This window comes from Xiphias gladius, chromosome 4 (assembly GCF_016859285.1).
Source record: "Xiphias gladius isolate SHS-SW01 ecotype Sanya breed wild chromosome 4, ASM1685928v1, whole genome shotgun sequence".
In the NCBI taxonomy this organism is placed as follows: Eukaryota; Metazoa; Chordata; class Actinopteri; order Istiophoriformes; family Xiphiidae; genus Xiphias; species Xiphias gladius.
This window is the reverse complement of record NC_053403.1, coordinates 20,637,029-20,654,969: the sequence shown is the minus strand read 5'-3', so window position 1 is coordinate 20,654,969 and position 17,941 is coordinate 20,637,029. Positions and strand designations below refer to the sequence as shown.

The window sequence follows — 17,941 nt, the reverse complement described above, 5'->3', positions numbered from 1 at the left end:
GTGCATTGCACCATAGGAGGGGAAAGGAGGTCTGAATGACACCAGCCCTGAAAATCACAATCTTAATGTACTATTTATGAAACAGAGAAATGGGATGAACTGTGCATGTCAACTATGGTCATTATTATACAGAAAAGGATGTTTCGGCTTGGGTGAAAAAAATATGGTAATTTGGTCTGCCATCAAGATATTTTCCGCCAGAAGTAGATCACCTCCATTCTTCTGCATCTTAATAGTGTTTATTAGTGTTTGATTAAGAGATATAATGTAATTATGTATATGAGTGTGTGGGTGATTGCAGAGAGTGTGTGATTGTGCATGTACATGTGTGTTTGCTTGTGCGATTCTCTGTCAAAGTCAACACAAAAAAGTGTGAATACAGTGTACATTTCAGACCACAATTCTAACATTATAACATTGTTCTGAGTCTTCATACAAAAGGTGTATAGAGAAAACTACGATAAAATAGTTTGTTATTTCTTTTGTGGACTGTCATTCAGAAGAAAAAATAACAAAAAGCATCTCAAATTCTTGTTTTTTTTAATGCGTTTGACAGTATATTTCCTTTTTTATTACTATTACAAACTGATTCCCCTAATGCTAGTCCCATTATTATGACTCCATAACTTCCTAGGTAAAACCATATAAATCTGGTTGTATGCAAAAAACATGGGCAGGAAGGAAATCGATTTCATGGAAGGAACTTGGTTGAGTCAAACCAAATGTAGCTTATTCTTGTGAAGTCATATTCCAACAAAGTGCCAAAAAACACGAAAATTCCAAAAAATAATCTGCCCAATACATGGGCTGAATGTGACAATAAAAAAAGTATAACATGCTCGTATGTAACTCAAAGCACACAATAATGTACATCATAAACACTGTATAACCACTGGAAGACAGGGTTGGAATAATGGAAACAGCCAAGTAGCAGTCTAATAAAGTGGAGTTACCACTGATCCTTGCGCTCCACTCCATACACCTTGCAACACTTTTTGGCCTCCCCGCGACCCTTTCTGCAGATGGAAAGACACAAATCGCGAGGATGAGGAATGATGCCAGAGGGCAGGAAGGGAAAGGGTGCTGCCACATATACTTAAAGTGATGTATCAATATAAAAATGAGAATGAGGCAAAATGGACTGATAACTAATGAAGAGTTGATTGAATGTGAGCAATAAAATACAACCTGGAGGAGACAGATATTGGATAGAAACTGGAATTAAAACAGAAAGCTGAAGAAAAATTTGGGGACCCAAGTCAATAAAGCTTTATTTATAAAGATTCATTTACACTCGGTGTTCAAAATATAAGGCACCTTCCTGATAGTGTGCTGCTGTGCTTTGATGCAACATCTACATCTAAACTATAAAATCAAAGGAACAGCAGCATCTCCCCACAACCAAACTTAAAACCCTGGAATGGAACCTGTTTTCACTCCCAAATTGATTGACAGGTCTTTTGATACACATACTAATATTGGACAACTCAATTTAAGTTATTCCTGTTTTTTGGAGGTATTAAAAGTTTGTTTACAACAATAATGTTGGAGGAAAACATGCATATTTTTCCTTTTTTAATAGTTTCTCGTCCATCTTATGCCTTTTTAAGACAGTGACAGAAAAAATTAAATGAAAGGAGAGTTGGGGAATGATATGCAAAAAGGACCCAAGCAGGATTACAACCCAGGAGGGCACCTTTGCCTAGGGGTTAAATTGCCCTCCCTGGTTCTAATCCTGTTTCGGCTAATCCTGCATGTCTGATTATTCAATTATCATCAGGAATTGTGATTGAGGAACACAAAAATGCTTACTTTTTAATAATTCACAAATTAGTACATTAAAATCTAATTATGCAATCAGCAAAATATGACTGTTAACTCCTAAATCACAATGATGGATTAACGTCAACAACTGAATTAGAGGTTTCCCGAGTTGTTGTTTGGGAAAACTGAAGCAAAAATGTATTCATTTGGGACATAGATATGGAAATTTTAAACATTATTAAGAGAGAGTAAATAAGCAAAACCTCAAATTATGTTTGAAATGCCCTGTAACATAATAGAAATGAGAGTAACAACAAGAAAATTAAATTTAGAGTGTACCAGTCGAATATTTGCATGGTTAGCTATTGGATTCAAGGACTTATGGTGTTTAGTCAGTATTAGCCACAAAAGGGACAACTACTGGATGGGTTATCATTTATTTTTTTGTTGATCACATAATGAATTGTAATACGTTTGGTGATCCCTTACCTTTTCATGTAGTGCCATTATCAGGTCAAAATTTCAATTTGTTCAATACTCACAATACTTAGGAGCAAATACCTACAAAACAAATGACATTCCCATCAGCCTCAGTTGTACTTTGTATTTATTACAAGTGTATACAGCAAGATGTGACATACACATTAACTGCTAAACATCAGCATGTTAGCATTTAGCTCAAAGCACCACTGTGCCAAATTTTAGCCTCACAGAGCTGCTAGCATGACTGAAGACTGTAGGTCTTATTAAAATTTTAAAAGCAGGTAAAAAATGTTAAAAGTCAGACACAGAACAGTAACAAACCCAGGTATGTGATGTCTCACCTGAAAGAGCGGTGAGTGGGGGGGGGGGCGACGCACTCATAGGCTGCAGCCTGTTCTGTTGGAGCCCCTGTTCCCCAACACTGACAGACCAGCAGCGAGGTTTCACCATCTGAGGAGACAACCACAGAATTAATAAAAACCGTATCTTGAACGAAGAAACAGAGACTATTGCCACTGCTAAGGTATGTCAGTGGCAGTGAGTAAGAGAGTAAGAATTAGACTCTGCCACAGTGGTATCAGAAAACATTTTTTGATAATAAAGTGAAATCAAATCAAATCAAATAATGTAAACGTAAATGTTACACAGAAGGCAGATTTATAACAGTGGTAACAACAAAAGAAAACAACTTGAAAGAGAAAGATAAAGAGACTGGTAGACAGGCAGGCAGGCAGTCAAACACACACATAATGACAGACCCAACGGGACAGCGGACCCACTGGGGTGTTACTGGGGCCAGAGACAGAGGGGGTGGGCGTCCAACCCTGGCAGCCAATGCTTCTAGGGGCCACAGATACCTGGATGGGGCTACAGGCCTGCAAGGAGCAAAGAAGAGGAGACAACACATGTTTCAGCATATCTGCAGGACCTTAAACTGGCTAACAATCTCTTTCATATGAAAAGTAAATAAATTTAATTTTTGGTACTGGCCTAACAAGACTAAGTCAAAACTATATAAACCATGTATGGCTAATATGCGAAATTGAGGACGTAGATGAAAACTGTTGTGGAACCACTGTAAACAACTTTCAATGGAACGTAGAAAAGCCTGCTCAAAAAGTTACTAAATGCCGATAAGTTGACGTAATACAGCAATTAGCATAATCATGGCGTCATCGCGTCATATTTGCATTCTACCTTGTGTCAGCCGGTTTCAGCCCTTTTATCGGTTTGCTTCTCTCCTACTCTCTGTGCTCACATATATAGTATTTTAATACAGCCAAATTCCCAATAAAGCTGTTCTCATTTACATGGTTTTTAAGTTTCTGTCAGACAATTATAAAATAGTGACTGAAATGCGGCCCATTAAGACTACATGTTGACCAGCAGTCAATTCCAAGCCATTTCCAAGCTGCTGCTCTGCACTGCTAAAATCTGATTTTATAACCGCAGCGGCATCTGACAAAATCAATTTACAGATAAGTTAAAGACAACGACTGTGCTGTGATTTCAGCTATATTTACTTGTAAAATGATCACTAGAGAGAAAGTAAGAAGCTCATTCATGTCTATATTAGCTGCTGTGTGGTCAGTTAAATGAGACGCATAAAGAGTTGTGCCTGCGGAAAGAAAGCCTGACCTCGTCTGCAATACTGGCAACTCTCTTTTACAGAAAGTAGCTATGGTTTGTCCAAAAAGTCAATAGATTTGTTGCTAGGTGTTTTTTTTTTTAAAACCCGCTAAATGGGTCTGAAAAGTGTAGCGACAAAGGTGCTAAATTGGCAACGCTGCCTGTAAAAGCCCCCCAGATGATGTAATAGAAACTGTTTTCACCAATTCATTTTGAAAGAGCAATGGCCTATGGGGAAACTCCCAACACCCAGCCGGCTGACCAATGGTGTAACTTCATCACTCAGTCAGTCATCCAGTCAGTCAGTCGGTGACAGACACTCACATTTATAGGGCTGGCTCCACCTTCCTGTTGTGTGTTTGGTTGTTTAAATTCCTGTCTTTGTGTTTTTTCCCACCTTTTGTGATTGCTTGTCCCGTTCTAATTAGGTTCTCCTGTGTCCTACTGTCTTCCCCTCACTGGGGTATTGAAGTATCTGTGTTACCATCAATCCTTGTCAGTTTGTTGGTGTTCGCTCCTTGGTGTTTCTCTGTGGATTTTTCTATCTACTTTAGATTATTTGTTTTGTTCCTGGTTAAGCTCCTAAGTTTTCCATGTTTATTTTCCTGCCACTTGTATTCCTGGATTCCTCTCTGCCATCTTGTTAACCTAAATGAATGTAAGTTTATTTCACTAATTAAAGAGCCACTTCAGTCATCTAGCCTGCATCTGTTTGTGTCTGCATTTGGGTCCTGAAATCATCCAATATTACAGATTTTGTCTTCCTCATGTCAGCCACATAGTTACAAATAATCAATTCATGCCTTTTGATTCTATCCATTTGCTGTAACAAACAGGCAACATGGGAAACCTGCCACACATTAAATATTTTCCCTGTAAAGATGTTCTCATTCCCTCTGCCCTACTTCTCCTTCCTGTGCAACATTGAACTCTCTGAACAAAACACATACCTACATTCGTTACACCCTGCCTAACACCCTTTTCTCTCAGTGTAGGCAGTAAGTGGAGAAAATTTGTGAAAAGTACACTACTGTCCAAAAAAACATGACAATTCGAAACCTACACTGTTTTAACCCTGGAAGTAAGCAGGTGTGTCCAGATCGAGAAAAAAACGTGCCCATGTGAGTTTAATGCTGTGGTCAGGCATTTCATACCACAAGCCTCCAGCAGCCATGACACACACACAAACACTGTTCCACCAGAGTTACTGACCCACAATTCAGCTCGCACTCTTGCTAGGCAGGACCCCAATAGATTTCTATATCCATGAGGAAATTAAAGACAAATGTGGTACAAAATGGACACATTTTCTAACACCTGTATCATATGAAAAATGCATAATAATAATGATAATAATTTTCATGGTTGTTTAAGTTTGCTGGAGACATTTTTTATAAAGTTTATATGTTGAATCAGTCCAAAGTGGGCATGACATGAGTCATGTACACATGACATGAGTCCTAACTGCTGTACAACTACACTGGAAGAATTCATGTAGTGTTTAACTGCCTTTTACAGGCTGCTTTGAGTTTAGTCTCCTTGGGGGAGCAAACAAGTCGACAACTTAGTCTCTCACTGTCACAAAGCATCCATTTACATGCTCATGGTACAGGGTAAATGCACGTCACCAGTAAAATGTGCTGCTTTGTGATGATTAAACAAAGTTGCTAGTTAGAGGGGTATCTGCATAGGGGTGCTGGGAAAGGAGGGTCTCTGGAACAACACCCTGACCGTGTAACGGAGACTCCTGCACAGAAAGCCCAGTAAAGTAAAGGTAAAGTATATTTTTCTATTTAGTAGAAAACGAAAACTAGATCCATTTTTTTTGTTTTCATTTACAGCCTGATTTCATGGAAAAAGATGATTGAATCTGGGCAATGGGAAACTGCTTAGAAAGTAACTTTTTATATGCAAATTTAAAAGAAAAATGGGCTGAAGCTATAACAATTAAATGTAGCATTGTGTTTCCTATCACTGTAAAACATTTTTGATATGATTTGGTATTTCCATTTTATTTTCTGACCTTCAGGAGAGATAATGGATTTATTGCCAGGGCAGCCAACATTATATGACACTAATATTTAGTTTCACTCTGAACTGATTTTTTTTACCCAATCTCAAAGTTACTTGTGGACACTCTTTCTGCCAGTGCTTGATAGTCATCAGAGAAAGCGGGCCAAAAACTGAGAGCGATACTGCTGCACCCACCTGATAGAGATACTCTGAGTGGATCTGCCAAAAGCTGCTGGGGGCTGACTGACTGAGTGGACTGGGCTTGCTTGGGCCCGCCCCAGCGGTGGAGTTGGACCTGGGCCTGTGAGCCAGTGGGATCTGGAGCCCTGAGTCTGAAGGAAAACCACAGGAGACCCAGCTGAGATGAGAGAACGAGGCCTGGCCCAGAGCCTGCTGGGAAGGAGCTGGAGCGGAGCTGGCACCCACGGTCTCACAATATATCTTGATGTAGTAGAAGTCCTCCTCTCTCTTGGACTGATCTGATCCACTGCTGTGTGTGTGGTAGGGAAAGACCAGTGGGCACACAGAGGGAAGAATGACTTGTTTGTTTGGAGTGTTACAGAAAGCAGCAATCACTATGGCCCAGATGTAAAATCTCAAAAATATTTCACTTCCCACAACTAAGTCAGAGAAGTCTGTCAATAAAAATGTCACTCCCTCTCAGAAATGTTCCTGAATACAACGGAGAAGTGCCAAAACAATGTAAAAATGAACATAAAAAATTACAATGTTGTACATCACCATGTCTCTTGAGTGACCAATTGATTTAATTCCACAAAAAAGATTTATTCTATTTATATGATTACTTGACTTTCCTTCTTTTTAATACACATCTAAAATGGTATTATCATGCCTAAAAACTGTCTGGCCAGATTTGCAACTCTGTTGATTAATTCTCCAACATATAATTACTGATTTAGATCTAAATTTTGCAGATATATAATATATTTAATTTCAGCCATCCCTTGCAAGATTTAACGCTTAAAAAAACAGACAGTCAAAGAATTGTTCATTTGAGGTGTTGATAGCCAAAAGGCCTTCCATTTAGTTGTTCTGGGCTAAAAATAGAATGGTCAGAATAAACAGGACACACCCAGTTTTTTATGTTATGTTTTTAAACCATAAATTGGGTAATTGCTTGTTTCACTTCTTCAAATTAATAAAAATAATGATTACAATAAACAAATATTAATGCTTAAATAGGGGCACACTATCTTAATTTTTTATACTTTGTCTCTTAGATAATAAAGGTTAAACTTTTTTACCATTCTATGTTATTGGAGGAACTGTGGTACAGTTTTTATAATTCATCGGATTGTTGAACAAAACTATAGATTACCCTAGGCAGGGTCTTTCTTATTTAAAAAGTAAAACATAAGATTAGCCTGTTTAGGGGACCTGGGAAATCACAGTCTCTAAAGTATCAAAAAAAGTAACATTGTGGTATCTGTACCTAAATTAGTACCTAAAAAATTTTAGGCAATATCTATCCCTAATAAGCATGTAACTGAGATGATAGCTCAACCGAGATGCAGCACATAGATGTGCCGTTTTATTCCGACTGAAGATGGGAGCACCTTGCCACAACTGGGCCACAGACACTTATAAATACCTCGGAAAGAGCTCTTTGAGAGAGAGAACACAGCACAGGTAAAATACAGGAGAGAGGGTGGAACAGAAAAGAAAGGGAAACATACAGAAAGATACAAAATGCAGAGAGAGACACAGAAAACAGTGTCAGTCTTTCAAAACATTACAGCATGCTTGCTTTGCTGATTATAGGGGCTTCCGGGGCAACAATTTCCACCATACGGTGTTACAACTTCATCACTAAAAAGTTTTAAGGGACCATATACAGCTATTATGTACCTTTGGCTTTTTGGCATTAAGCTCCTTTCCCTGCTCTTGTTCCATGTGAAGGCCCTTATCGAGGCGGCTGTCCATGTCCTTGACAGGCGGTGAGGGGGTAGGGCTCATGTTACCAGGGTCCCAGCTCCAGTAGCCACTGCTGCCACTGTCGGAGAGCTCACTGCCACCACACTCCATGTCAGCTGATGATGAGCCAGCTGGAAAACAGAAAGATTCAAAGTAAGTTTTTTAAAACTGCCTCTTGTCCTATTTGCCAGACTCAGTGACATACTTTCTCTCAATTTTGTAAGGATGCTAATACTTTAAACAGGTTATCATATTTTTTTACCCTAAAAAGAAAACATAGTGGTGAGTTGGTGATGCTGGTTCAATCCTGCTAAAACTCACTAATAATAGTTCTCTGTGAAAATATACCTTATGGTTTAGATTTCAAACATTCCATGTTCCTTTGTGATAAAAATAGATATCTGCATTTGGGCCTGCTTCCTCTCTGCCCATCCTACATAGAACAGCAGGTGTCTCACACTGGTGCTAAAGTTGTGACATGCATCTGTTTTATGAGACAGTTTTACCATCATTTTAGCCTCTCTTTACTCCCTCTTTGCTCAGTTCTCTATTTAGTGATATTTTGTTTATCAACTTGCCAAAAAATTACCAATACAAACTCGCTATTAGCAAATAATCTATTTTTACTCAGGGCCAATTTGCTTACATCAATTAAGGTAAAACAAGGAGTTGCTGAGTTTTTTATTAATATATGATAATAAGGCAGTAATGATTGATTTATTCACTGAGCTTGCAATAAGAGCTTGTGACCACAAAATACAAAATAAAAATTATCATGATTTTGTTGATTACAGTTGTAGCTACTATTTCATTACTGCCAGTTTATTTATTTATCTTGTGTATTATTATTTGCGGGATTTTCACAACTCCTCTTAAAGTGAGACAATGTAAATCTTGCAGCAAGAAGGAACACATTCATATTACAAATGAAACACTGAGCAATAAAACTCACCATTGCTCAATTCAATGCACCCACAGGTTGTGCTGCTACAGTCTTACTTGGTCTGTTGTGACTAATAGCTTATAGCAGCTAATGTTAGCTAAGTTTAGCTCATGCTAGCAAACTTTACATAGATGTACAGACGGGTGAAAAATTAAAGGATAAACCTTAAAATGAGTGGAGAAACAGGTCAATAATGCCCCCATCCATACGGCACAGGTTTGATGAGTATGAAAATTATGTGAATCATATGCTATGGCCTTCGCAGTCACCAGATCTCAACCCAATTGAACACCTATGGGGGATTTTGGACCAATGTTAGATAGCGCTCTCCACCACCATCATCAAAACACCAAGTGAGGGAATATCTCTTGGAAGAATGGTGTTCCATCCCTCCAGTAGATTTCAAGAGACTTATAGAGTCTGTGTCAAGGTGCACTGAAGCTGTTCTGGTGGCACGTGGTTGCCCAGCACCTTACTAGGACACTTTATGTTCATTTTTCCTTTAATTTGTCACACATCTGTAGCTGTGTTACTGACATTACTGAGTCAGATTCCTAGCTTTGAGACTCTTTTCTACCTGTGCTACTGCTATACTACATGTTAGCATTTGATATTCTAATACAAATGCCACAGTGATATTATTCAGCAAAAGTTACATATTCTAGCTTTAAAATAGCAAAAAGATAAGCAGGTCAAATTACTGCAATGTCTGTATGATATACACAGAGTTTTGCAACAAGAATGTACAAGACCAGTTTACTTATGTGCTAATTTAGCAGACAACTGATTCCACTAAGTTTTTCTAGGAGTTAATAGGGGAAATTTTAGTTTTGCATGAAACTTCTTATTTGCTTTGGACCCTCCATTATTTTTAGTCCATATACTATTCAATACTCCTTAATGTAACACTCATTATTTCTTTTTGTTACGTACTGCTTATTTTGACTTTAATTTATTGAAAAGTTGGTCTATAAATCCTGCTTTGCTAAAATAGCTCACAGTCCTGAATCTGGTTTTTGCAAGGTTAGCAGTCTGCAACTACAGACTGAAAACAAAGTATCAGTTTCAAATAAGTCAATCTTTATAAAGGCTTTTCAAATTGTCACTAAAGCTTTATTAATGGTTCATAAAGAATTTACTAAATCTTCATAGATAGCCATTAATATGAACAACTTTTGAATTGCCAGATTGTGAAAACTTTGACTAGTAAGACAACTGACTACTTCCCTGGACCAAAATCTATGAATTAACAACTTATTAACCCTTAAAACTGCAGACTTAATAATTAAAAGTCTTTATTAATGACTTTTTAACATTTACAACAACTGTCTTGGTGGTTAATAGAAAGTGAGAAACCTATTACCAACATTTTTAACTGCTCTATTATCAAATAGGAAGGAAAACCGCCTGCCAATTGGACCACAGGGCTACAGGACAGACTGGTCAGAACCATGGCAGCCATGATCTCATCCATCTCCACTGACTCTGGGCTGCGGAAGCTGGAGACAACATACAAGAAATAACACTTGACTGGTGTGATAAAGTCCACACTCACATTCTTACACTGTTAAGTACCCTTCACCTGTATGGGGCCTTCACAGTAGTTGACACATTGCTGAGGTGCACTGTGGGTCCCATAGTTTGCTTGCTCAGCCTCCCTCTGCAGATGAACTGATGTTTTGCTCTTGTGATGTCCACTTACTATCAATGCTTTCTCAGTCCGTACACAGCTCTGTGTATACACCTTTAAATGGAAGTAGAAAAATGATTAGGACCTAATTAAAGTCAGCAAAAGTTATGTTTTTTTGTGCCTTGCTCTGGTTCACTTCAACATTACCCTTCTAACCAGTAAATCAATGGAAGTTGACATGGACAGACATACCTTAATTTGGTTAAGCTGTTTACATGAGTATTTGATACTCTGCAAATGAGTCTTGCTGTTGCCATGAATAAAACAGTTATTTGAATATTTCCTGTCCATCTGTGGCATCCTGCCTGCTCAGCACAATCTGCCAGTGATGCAGTGTGAAAAGGAAGTGGCTGCCAACCTCTGACAAGGCAGTACAATACATCTAACACAGAGGAAAGAAATGGTGATCATTTGTGGGTGAACTTTCTTTTTGTAAGTAAGGATTTAAACTTGAGAATGCTTAATGTCTTGCTAGTCCTGCTAGTGACTGGTGACAGGTGTATTTAGAAGTTTTTAAATGAATAACTCAGTAAATTTATGAATAGATGGGGGGTTGGATGATTGACAAAACCATCTAAACAACATCAGGATTAACAAATACTTACTAGGAAAACAATAAATTTATTTCCTGAATGGGAGTCTTGTCCCTCTCAGTCAACTCGACGGAGTCTGCTGCATGTCAGGCCCGTTGCAGTAATGGATTGTTGTAGAGATATGGGCCTGTAGAGATATGGGCCTGTAGTCCCGATGGGCCAGCTGCTGTCCCGCCTGGCCCTGCTCCAACTCTGTATTCAGGTCCTATTGCTGCCATGGTGCTGCTGCATGCAATGAGGGGACTCAGCACAGTGTCACACCTCCCTGCAGACGAGACAAGAGGGATAAAATGAGATTTGAACCAATCCAGTTATCTGACTTAATTTTTAAATGTTTCTACAACGGTGAAATATTCCTGAAACTGCCTATTAAGAGGGCACCCCAGCGATTTAGTATTGACCTTTAATAAAATTGGGGAACACACAGAGGACGTTTTAAAAAAGGATGGTCAATATCAAAGCAACAGATATCAAGATATCCTGACTTTTTAGTCTCGTGTATGCATCAAGATTGGCAGTGAATCTTACATAATTTCCCATAATGCAACTTAATGGTGTCTTTCATCTGACCCTTTCTAGTACCTTAATGCCCAATTAAAGCAAAAACTTCACACTTTCTGTCGGCAATGCACGCTTTCTGTTAAAAATTTCAAGTCTAAAGCTGAAGCCAAGATAACCCTAAAGACATCACCAGGGTTAAAAAATAACTCTGATTACATCATCAGGGTTGTTGTCATACACAACCAAGGTCCTCCAGAACACGGAGGACGTTATACAACTGTTTTCACAAGCAGACTAGTACCCCTCATGATGAGTAACCTGGGCTTCATGTGTAAAATCGATTGAGTACCCCTTTAAACTGTGGGTCTATATCACTTTTATATTATATAATATTCCTCATAACTGTCCTTAACTAACTTTTGTTGTAATATTTGTACAGCTTCCTACCTAAAAGCATGATAAATACTTCCTATGATGAATAAATATGTTAATCTACACAAAAGGCAGCCTTGGCAACGGGTGAGTGTTGGCAAACACTCATGCACTTGACACCATCTTGCATCTCTCTGCCTGACAGTGCAGAGCAAAAACACCAAGGGAGATTTGAAAATTATTGTAGGAATTTGAAGTTAACATAGACTTGTGAGGATTTACATTGTGGCTGAACCCAAATGTTGCTGTAGTTGTCTACTCTGTTAACTCTGATAGAGGTAAAATGGGGGCAATGCTGTATTTAGGACATCTAGGAATAATCCATATGAAATGGTCAAATGGCCGTGACTATGACTATGTTTTCAGTAGTATAGTAATTTTACGCTGTCACACTCAATTACTGAAGTTTCCTTAAGAATTTTGTTGGCTCTGATCTGCTGCTTCATACTAGACCATTATTTGACAGATTTATGGATAATGAAAATAACTAATGTTTTATTATTCTTATTCTTCTTAATACTGTTAATAAAAAATACATAAAAACAAAAAACAATACAACAGCACCACAAAACACAACAATAAACTGTCCCACAAATCGGTACATAAAAACAGTTGTGCTCTGAAATAGCACTAACAATGTACTACTTTACACTGTATACGACAAGGCTGTTTCAAAAAGTTAATAATGTAAATTAAACAAATATTGCTTTATTTTAGTAACCTCTTATGAAAAGAATTTACTATTATTAATGAACAAAGTTCTCAAGTTGTTTACTCCATGAAAACCACCTAATAGTATTTAACAGTACCGGGCTCAACAAACTGAATCAGAAGGCCTACTCAGTCCTGAGGTGGAGCTGAACCCTCTGCATTTATTCGCGGAAAGGAGGATGTTGTCAAAACTCCTCCTCCATCATGGATAACATTTCCCACCCTCCTCAAAATGTTATGGTTTGCCAGACTAGCATGTCCAACTAGGGAATCAAAATGAGTAAATGCTCCACTGAACGCCACAGGATGTCCTTACTTCCTGTGGCCATCTAGTTATACGATTCCTCCCCTTTATGCACACTTCCATCAGTACTGTACTGTTAAACTACTGTTAATCTACCATTGTCCCATGTTACCTTTACACATTACGGTTAATTTACTTTTAAATTACTGTTAATCAACTTTGCATGTTCCCATTTTTGTACTTTTGTCCATACTGTGATTCTACCTTTCACATTACTTACTTTTTGTACATTTGCTTTTTTTTTTTTTTTTTTTTTTACATTTTTCTATTCACTTACAGTGTACTTATTATTATTACTATTTTATTGTAGTTTTTACTTATTTACTTCCTGCTTCCTAACTCAGTGTTGAGCAATTGTAACCAAGCAACTTCGCTGCGGGAACCATTTAAGTTTTTCTGATTTTTATTTCTGATTCTGATTCGACAGCGAAGCTTCCATCTCAGAATCTTTACTGTGAGCCCGAATTTCCCCACCTTTCCACCAATCAGCGCCGAGTTTCAGTAGTAAACAAGCACCACAGTGTGGGCGGCACGTCGCAGCTCATTGGCTGGGCTCTTATTTCCAGGTACACACCCCTTTCTGACAACGTGTAGTAACGAGATCCGCCGGGAGGGACTCAGCTGGACAAGGGAATATCGTCGAAAATAATCTTATTTTTAAACGCACGAAAAAGCCAATCACACAAATGACACATTATGCAGGTAAGAATTGAAGAATGTAACTGTAGTATGTATTAAAACCGTTGTTAAAATTTAAAAAAAAATAAAACGTCATTCACCCACTGATGTAGTAGAGGTAAATGCAATTGAAATCAAATTTATAGACGCATAATTGTGCAAGATCATCGTATAATTAAATACATGCATTTAAATATAAGGCAGTAAAATTTGTGCTATCCCTCTTCAGTAGGCTACTGCACATTCGATGCAAGTTAAACATGATGACAAAGCTTCAAATGAGGCAGGTTACACTTTTTCAAATTAATATGTAATTAACATTTTTTTTTTTATAGTTGTGGTTATGATGTGATAATAACCGACTAGAAGTCAGATTTTATCATGCCTCAAGTACATCACTGATCTCCATCTGGCAATGCAGATGGAGATCAATATTTTTCCTGTGCTGGCTGCAAAAAGAAAAGCTAAACCTCACAAAAACATGTTTTACATGAACTCACTCGGTTGGTGGCGACCTCTTACGTGTCCGTCCCGAAGTAGCTGCAGCAGCGGGTCTTAGCTGTCTGGCTGTCCCGCCGCTCGCTGGCTCTTCAGTCTGCCGGGGCAAACGGGGGTTTGTCGGTTGGATACGCGCCTACGTGTGTCTGCTTGGTGGACCAATGTCAACTGGCCAGAGTGCAGAGATATAAGCCTACAGCGCACCGTGCACAATAAGATGATTTAGGTAAGGGGTTACCAAAAACAACAGCAGCAGCAGCAGTAGCATCCTCCCTCTGTCTGTCTGCCTGCCTGCCTGTGTGTCTGTCTGTCATAGGCACACACGCATGGTTACTCATCTGATATTTCTCAATCACATGTGCATCAGAAATGATGTTGATTAGATTAGATTTCGATTGTTCATCATAAAAATTTATTGCATTGAATTTATGGTTATAGAGATTTGATTTTTACGCATTTTATATTATGCCATACAATTGCCAGTGCAACTAAGATATATAAGATGCAATATAGATATAATCTAAAAATTGATAAAGTGTAATTGATAAGATGTAAAATAGTTTTTATCTTGTCTTTAAACTGCTATTACTCTGATACAGAAAAAAACTGTCTTATAATTTTATTAAAAAAACACACAGATCAGTAATTGGACCCCTTCGAACACAATTAATTGTTTTAATCAAATGCAAATAGCTCACAACAAATAAAACTGCTGACTCCATGGTATACATATGAGCCCCCAACATCACGTGATAAACTGCCAACATAGATATTTTATGTGTGTTTCTGTGTGTTTTTGAGAGACCAGATTAGTGTTGGTTATTGCACTTGTTTCACCAGACATCCAGACAGCAGGGATTCCAGGCTCTGAGCATTTACATAGTCAGAGAGAGAGAGTGAGAAACCCAATCCTAGTCTCAATCTGATTCTTAAACCCGACAGAATGCCTTCGCTTCCTATTTCATTTATTAATGACACCATGTAACCTTGACAGGCCCTCTGGCAACTGCCTTGACTGGTTAGACAGACTGAGATTGATATCATGAACAAATGGATTTACATAGCAGGAGTTACAGAGTAAACATGTCTAAAAAACTTGACTGCAGTGGATTTTAACAAGACATGAAGAGTTATTGTACAATAGGCATAACGATTTTAAGGGTAGTGGTCAGTGGACAAATTAAAAGTCAATTTAGACGGGCAGTAGTGTTGCCTGCAGTTTTGGCAGCCTGGAAATTGGCTGAAGTCCAATTGTAGGTCATCAAAAAATTAGATATCCTCTATTTGAAACAATGGCACATTCTCTTAACAAGGTTGAGAGTCTACAGTACGACTAGCAAATTTCAATGCTAACATGCTGTTTAGTTTAATTGTTGAGACATTAAAAAAAAAAAAAAAACCTGTCAACCTCAGGCTGCCACTAGAGGAAAAGTCAGGGGATCTCCAAAACCAGAACACTTCATCCTCTGGAGAACATGAATGTCTGGACAAATTTCTTCACAATCCGCCCAATACTTGTTGATTTTTTTAGTCTGGACCAAAGTGGTGGACCAACTGACCTAAAGCCATGACACTAGGTTGACTAAAAATGCTTGTTAATGGTAACTACTGAACTCCTGAATTTTCTTAAAAGAGAAAGTGTCCCAGTGTCTACCAGTTAGTTACTGAATAAAATATGGACTGATGAACAAGTAGCATATGATGATTATCAGATGATTTTGAGTTCAAAGTGAGAAGGTTTTCAGGGCTTTAAATGCACAGTGGCAAGAGAAGCAGTATCACTGGCATCAATGTTGTCTCAATTGGGTGTGTTTTATTTGGACAGTTCAGCAGATTAATATGGGAACACATGGCATGACAGCTGGCATTACGAGAACGACAACTTCACCCTGCTTTGAGAACTTGTGACCTTTGGTTCACTTTGAATTTTCAGTTAACTCAGGTGCCACTCCCATCTCATCACAATCAGCCAGGAAAGCTAACAATGTTTTTTTTAACTGTCTTTGTTTCCAGGACAAACAGACCCATAAGTATCATGAATTTCATACACGTTTATAAGTAACGTAATTCTACAGCCTAGACTTCATATGAACCAGATGACATGACCAAGGACTGTTCAGCAGCAGACTGAGAGACACTAAAACAGACAGAGAGGATACAAAAGAACAACTACAAACAAAAAGTTGATTCCTTCATTGATAATGAAAGTGCACCAAAAGTTAGTACAATCCCCTCTTACCACAATTAAGCACTGTCAACACATGCAATACATAACCAGAAGTCACTTCATGGTTTTCCATTATCTCATTCAGCCCAACAGTAGAAACAGTGTAGGTAAACAGTATGATTGAAGGACCATGCCAGTAGTTTTGCACGTTTTATCCCTGTAAAGTATATATATATATACTGTACATTCTGGCAACCATTTTTCAAGAGACTGCTAAATGATTTTCATACAGTACAGAAATTAGAAAAAAGAGGTAACCAGTGGCTGCCAGGAGTGCTAGGAATAATACATCCAAAGATCCTAAATTCTACAGTATGCATTTGTCAATATTAAAGCAATTGTTCAACATCCTAGAAACTTGTATATTTGCCAGCAGCATCTATCAACACATTTAAAGCTAGCAAATTAACATTTAATATGCCATTTGTTTACTTTGTACAAAAACCGTGTGATTAATGTGTGATTATGTCTTAGCTAGGTGCAGTGCCTGGACTGGCCAAGAAACAGTTAAAGCACATAACCCCCCTAATACCAAATGTCATTTTTACACTTAGTTTTTTTTGTACCGATTAAACAAATGAGATATGATTTTTTAATTAGTGAGCTTTAGAGATATTGGTAGGTTATTTTTTTGAACAGCACCAAACTAGGTGTTTCCCCCTGCTTCAAGTCTTAGTGCTAAACCAAGCTAACTGTCTCCAAGATCTATCTTCATATTTTTAACAGGAACATATGAGAGTGGCATCGATTTGTGTGACTCCCAGCAAGAGAGCCAAAAAGCGTATTTCCCAAAATGTCAAACTAATAAGTAAAGACAATCTGTTGTAAACAAGACAAAAGTTTAACTGTTATAGTCCTTAAACTGTTGTCTTCAACTGCATTATGCTCAGGAAAGAGCTTCATGACAATTACATAAATTGATCAGCTCCCTGCTCTGGGTTCACTTAAGATTGGGAAGTAGTAATTTCCTAACAGGTTCTAATTCATCTGCATCATGGAGAGAGCAGGCTGTCCAGTCATACCATTGGCTGGACAGCAAAGTCACAAGTGTTAAAAATCAATAAGGGTAAGCACTGATCGGAGGTAATACAATAGAGTAAATAAACCCCAAATGAACACCTCTCAACTGAATCTGTCAGATTAAAAACAACACAGATTAACTCTGGCAAATTTGCTGCGTGCAAGATTTGGAACTGACAACAGCAATGATTTGCTATTGCAATAGTTTTTATTTTGCAGGCTTTATAACTGCTGATTTTTACACCCAGAGTTAAATCAACCCAGGCATATTTTGTGTATGATCATATAGTTGCTGCGTAGATAATGACAGGAAAAAGACAGTAAACTAATACAGAATCCAAAGTCTTCAAAATACTGTAAAATACTCAGAGGAGTCAATAACTAGTCAATAGAAAGTCTTTAGATGAAAGGTTCTTGTCATATGAATTCAGAATCCGTAAATGAGAGATTATTTTTTAAAGGGGTTCCATCCAGAGAAGTGAAAGCCTGATGGGATGATGGCAAGGTGTGGATGGGGGCT

At 38.1% G+C, this 17,941-nt stretch overlaps 1 protein-coding gene across 1 annotated transcript; it reads right to left on the bottom strand.

Moving 5' to 3' along the window:
- Window positions 1–949: 949 nt before the first annotated feature.
- znf395b (zinc finger protein 395b) lies at window positions 950–11,268 on the bottom strand. Its single transcript, XM_040126023.1, is given in 14 exon segments — window positions 950–1,016; window positions 2,589–2,614; window positions 2,617–2,697; window positions 3,027–3,122; window positions 6,085–6,376; window positions 6,701–6,704; window positions 7,415–7,514; window positions 7,759–7,955; window positions 10,172–10,266; window positions 10,350–10,412; window positions 10,414–10,511; window positions 10,650–10,704; window positions 11,122–11,198; window positions 11,200–11,268. Coding segments are annotated over 14 exon segments (1,320 nt in total).
- Between the last annotated feature and the right edge of the window lie 6,673 nt (window positions 11,269–17,941).